Source organism: Salarias fasciatus, chromosome 12 (assembly GCF_902148845.1).
Source record: "Salarias fasciatus chromosome 12, fSalaFa1.1, whole genome shotgun sequence".
In the NCBI taxonomy this organism is placed as follows: domain Eukaryota; kingdom Metazoa; phylum Chordata; class Actinopteri; order Blenniiformes; family Blenniidae; genus Salarias; species Salarias fasciatus.
The window spans coordinates 13,052,061-13,057,342 of NC_043756.1; the positions used below are offsets into that span (position 1 = coordinate 13,052,061).

At 49.3% G+C, this 5,282-nt stretch overlaps 1 protein-coding gene across 1 annotated transcript; it reads left to right on the forward strand.

Annotated features, from left to right (window-relative positions):
- The first annotated feature begins 666 nt into the window (after positions 1 to 666).
- LOC115398375 (neurofilament medium polypeptide) lies at positions 667 to 5,043 on the forward strand. Its single transcript, XM_030105099.1, has 4 exons — positions 667 to 1,499; positions 2,777 to 2,976; positions 3,079 to 3,203; positions 3,292 to 5,043. Exons 1-4 carry the CDS (start codon positions 749 to 751, stop codon positions 4,529 to 4,531), a joined length of 2,316 nt encoding a protein of 771 aa, XP_029960959.1. The 5' UTR covers positions 667 to 748; the 3' UTR covers positions 4,532 to 5,043.
- The last annotated feature ends 239 nt before the right edge of the window (positions 5,044 to 5,282 follow it).

Below are 5,282 nucleotides of genomic sequence, written 5' to 3' on the forward strand. Positions count from 1 at the left end.
GCTCATTTAGTTTTTGTGTGAATGCTGTATCATCACTCAAAGCACGCTCCCACTGTGCACACTCTCGAAGTTCTTTATTTTCGGTGGGAGAGCTTTTATTTGCAGCTCGGTCTGCAACCACTGCACATTTAGAAATTTCTTCTTTTGAGCAACATTAAAAATCAGAGATCATAGCTCATGTTTTTAGAGTTATATGACTAACCATGTAGTCTTAGTGGTCTGTGAGTCAATGGCCCAGCAGTGAAGCTGGGTCCCAGGTGGGATGGTGTGGATCTGCAAACTCACCCTGCAGTAGTGAAGCCACCCAAAGCATCAGCAGAACAATTTTAACAACCACACAGTCACCTCACACCTTAAGCCAAATACCCAGTGTGTGCATTCATCTTCATACATTGAAATAAAATTACTAACACATTTATTGATGTGTATTCATGCTCTCATTATTCATAATCAACACTTTCACAGAATATATCAATCCAGAGAGTTGATGGGTTAGAAGATGTTGCATTTGTGTGTTGTTTGAAAAACTCAAATGTACAAATGATATTTAAACATAAGTGGCTGTCAAACTACTGATCAGACGTGAAAAAGCTGCTGCTGTGCAGCCAGGAGCTTTCTGGGGGGGAAATATGTCTCTTTAAAAAAAGAAGTGTGTCCTGCTGCTGACTCGTGAGTTTTCCCTGCCTCCTATATATAAAGCCGGTGCTCTCCCTCCCACTGCAGTCAGTCCTCCCCTGGCCCGGCCGACATGAGTTTCACCGTGGAGCATCACTTCTTGGGCCCGAGCTCGTACCGCAAGGCTCGGCCCGCCTCGGTGTCCTCCAGCGGCTTCCACTCCCAGCGCCGCCGCGTCGCCTACAGCCAGCCGGCCTCCGCGGACAGCCTGGACACCTTCAACGGAGACATGGTGCGCAGGAGCGAGAAGGAGATCCTGCAAGCCCTGAACGACCGCTTCGCCGGCTACATCGACAAGGTGCGAAACCTGGAGATGCACAACCGCAACCTGGAGGCGGAGGCTGCGGCGCTGCGGCAGAGCCAGGCCGGGCGCACCTCCGCCGGGGACCACTACGAGCGGGAGCTGTGCGACCTGCGGGGTCTGCTGCAGCAGCTGACCGGGGAGAAAGCCCGCGCGGCTCTGGAGCACGAGCACCTGGAGGAGGACATCCAGCACCTGAGGGTCCGGCTGGAGGACGAGGCGCGCAACCGGGAGGAGCTGGAGGCTGCCGCGCGCGCCATGAAGAAGTACGTGGAGGAGTGTCGGCTCGCGCGCCTGGAGCTGGACAAGAAGCTCCGCGCCCTGGAGGAGGAGGCCGAGTTCCTGAGGAAGAACCACGAGGAAGAGGTGGCGGACCTTCTGGCGCAGATCCACAGCGCTCAGGTGAGCTTCGACCTGCGGGACATGCCCAAGGCGGACGTCACCAGCGCACTGCGCGAGATCCGCGCGCAGCTGGACAGTCACGCATCCCAAAGCGCATCGCACGCCGAGCAGTGGTTCAAAGGTGAGTTTGATAAGGAGTGAGCATAAAAGCGAAACAGTTTTAAGCCAATTTGGTTTCCCGAAATGTTTGTTCTCTGTACGTGGTGCTGAAATGGAGGCGCGGCTTTTCTGGAGCTGTGCGTCGCAGGAACACATCAGGGATGCAAACCTGGTGCTTCTTCATTACATAATGAGATGTCAGTGTTATAATTATCATTCTTGGTGGTAGGTCTGATAAGATGTCGCAGATTTTGGCTGCGATTATTAAAATAAACTTAATTACTCCAACCTGCTGGATCATAAACTTGACCAAAATTGAGAGATAAAGTTGAACCAATTAAAAGAGAGACATAAGCTAATTTAGAAAAAGCGTCAAGATTCAAAATTAACAGCCTGGATTTCATTCCCAGTCGATGACTGCATGCCGCAGGATGATTATTTTTATTACTAAATGCATCTTTGCTCAAGGCGTGAGGTGACGCAAGCCTCGAATCTGCGCTCTCATCGTGAGTGACAGTGGGTGTCTCCTTGCTTTCCCCCCCACCATCACCACAGGAGCTGATTTGTTGCACCTGGAACCTCAGCTAACACAGATCAGGGTTTTTCAAGGTCACTGTGCGTTGCAGGCAGGGCAGCCAGACAAGACAATGCTCATTATCAGCCGTCTTTTTGTAATAGATCAGAATGAATCTAATCGAGATATCAGACTGACTCAAGCAGGGCTGGTAACAAGATATGAATTTAATACCCGTTAGTGAAACTGATCTTTGTGCCACTATACAAACACACCATTGACATCCGTAAAGGCCCTGAAGAGTTTGGTGCAACTCTGGTTGTCACGGAACATAACAGTCTATCCATCAACCCTTGCAGGATATTAACATGGTGACCTGATCTTGCCATTAAAGAGAGCAGGCAGGATGACCTTCTGTGTGTGTGTGTGTGTGTGTGTGTGTGTGTGTGTGTGTGTGTGTGTGTGTGTGTGTGTGTGTGTGTGTGTTTGGTGTCCAGCTGACTGCAGCAGAGGCTCATTCATGCTTGCAGGAGGGAGGAAGCTGAGTCAGACCACTGACTGACAGATGGACAGAGTGAAGGTTACTGAGGCTCCCAGTGCACAGTGACACTGCTCTCTGAGGCAGTGCTGATCAAACGCCCTCTTCTATAAATAAAAAAAAAAGGTCAAATTCTTCATGGATCTTGGGACTTTTTAGCAGTCATCCATGGATCTCAGGCCAAAGGGTGTGACGCATAGCCAAAGGAATAACGTGCTGAGAGTGATATTATGTTTTTGTTCTGCAGTGCGTGTGGACCGCCTCTCCGAAGCTGCCAGGTCTAACCAGGATGCGATCCGCGGCACCCAGGAGGAGATCGCTGAATACCGGCGTCAGCTCCAGAGCCGCTCCATTGAGCTGGAGACCCTTCGAGGAACCAAGGAGTCACTGGAGAGGCAGCGTATAGAGAGTGAAGACAGACACCACGACGACCTTAGCTCACTACAGGCAGGACATTCGGACACCAGCAGACACACAAATGCATGTTTGTTGCACAGTTTCATTCAGCAAGCATGAAACGTGACATGGCTGTGTGTGTTACTCTTGCAGGAGACGATCAATCAGCTGGACAATGAGTTGAAAACCACGAAGTGGGAGATGGCCAGCCAACTCAGAGATTACCAGGAGCTGCTGAATGTCAAAATGGCTCTTGATATTGAAATTGCTGCATATAGGTTGGTCACTGATCAAAAATATTCTCATTTCTACTGATGCATTGACTTTACCTCTTTTTAAGTATCTGTGTGTGTTTCTTCCTGACAGAAAATTGCTGGAGGGAGAGGAGAACCGCTTCGTATCAGGCGGAGGTACGTACTCCTACCTGGAAGGGAGGATCTCTGCTCACTTGAAAAAGAAAGGAGATGAAATTTCAGACACGGTTATCGTGGAGGAACAAACAGATGAGACCCAGGTGACGGAGGTGACAGAGGATGCCGATGACGAGGAGGAAGAGGAAAAGAAAGAAGAAGCAGAGGAGGGGGAAGAAGAAGAGGAAGGTGAGGGAAACAAAGAGGAGGAGGGAGAAGGTGGGGAGGAAGAGGAAGAAAAGGGAGAGGATGAAAAAGAGGAGGAAGAGGAAGAAAAGGGAGAAGATGAAGAAAAGGATGAAGAAGAAGAAGAAGGGAAAGGAAAGGAGGAGGATGGTGAGAAGTCTCCTGAAAAAGGTGCATCCCCTCCGAAATCTCCTCAGCCCCAGTCTCTTTCTGTCAAATCACCAGAATCTAAATCACCAGAGTCCAAATCACCAGCGGCCAAGTCCCCGATGCCAAAATCTCCTGCTAAATCTCCCGCAGTGAAATCCCCGGCTGGAGATGAGTCCAAATCACCTGCCTCAAAGTCCCCAGCCAGCAAGTCCCCTGAATCCAAATCCCCTCCTCCCAAGACCCCCGAGTCAAAGTCCCCAGAGAAAGAGAAGGCCAAGCCGCTTGATGCCAAAGACACCCCCAAAGAGGAGAAAAGTGAGAATTCTCCATCTGTTAAGGAAGACAAGAAGGCGAAAGAACAGCCTGTGAAAGAGGAGAAGAAGCAGGAGCCGAAGGAGAAAGAACCGCAGAAGGTAGATAAACCTGACTCGAAGAAGGAGAGCAAAGCAGATGAAGCACCGAAAAAGGACGAGTCTTCAAAACCTGCAGCACCCGGCAAGCCCGCCGAGGACAAGCCAGCCCCCAAGACCGAGCCGAAAGAGAGCCCCCCCTCTGCCAAGGAGGAGAAACCCCCCGCTCCAAAATCAGAGAAGGGCGAGTCCGAGCCTAAAGCAGCTGCTAAAGGAGAGGCAGAGAAAAAAGACACCAAAAAGGAGGAGAAGAAGACAGAGGAGAAGCCTGCACCTCAAACCCAGCCCGAGAAGAAAGACAGCAAGAAAGAGGAGAAGAAGCCCGAGGAGAAAAAAGAGGCCAGCAAGGAAGACAGCAAAGATGCGAAGGAGGGAGGAAAGATGGAGAAAGCTGAGAAATCCTCTGGCACCGAGTCCAAGGAAGGAAAGGACGACAAGGCCAAGAAGTAAGACTGAAGTCCTGTGATTCAGAGGAGAGGAGGAGGAGATGCCAAAGACCTGTGAGGGAGAGAGGTTGAAAAAAAATAAAATAAATAAAGGTATAATGAGGGTATGAGGAGCAGGAGAAAGGCGCTGAATGGACCCTGCTGTTCTGATGGGTCATTCAGCATCCAAAGCAAAGCAGGTAACAGTATGTAAGCAATAGAGATTTCCGTAGCAAATAATCCCCTGCTCCCCAAGTATGGCCATTACACCCCCCCCGACGCTTTGATGTACGACTGTAGTGAATGCAGAATGCTCTCAGCTCTTTATCTGAATGTGACAACTGCCCTCCATTAATAACAAGTGCATTTAAACTGAATCCCGCTGACGTTGATGGCGGCTTCCTGCTGTTCCTACTGAAGCCTTTTAAGGGCAGAGATGTCAAAATAATGTCAAGCTAGAGATTGTGACTGATATAGCCTATAGAGATGTATATTTCAGGAGATACAAATGTCTATATTATATTTACAGATACACCACTAAGAAAGACTTGAATTCTGCTTGTTGTGCACCTTAATGCAGCTTCTCCTGACAGGTGAGCTGAAGTCTCGCTCTTTTAGTCTGCAGCGCAAGGACAATGATGACTGTGCTATGTATAAACTGCTGAGAATATGCAATATGAAACAGCAAATAAAGAATGGAAAATCAAACAAGCGATGGCTTTGTGGGGGTTTCTCTTGATGTGTTTACACAGCAAAAGATTGTGTTTTCTCACATG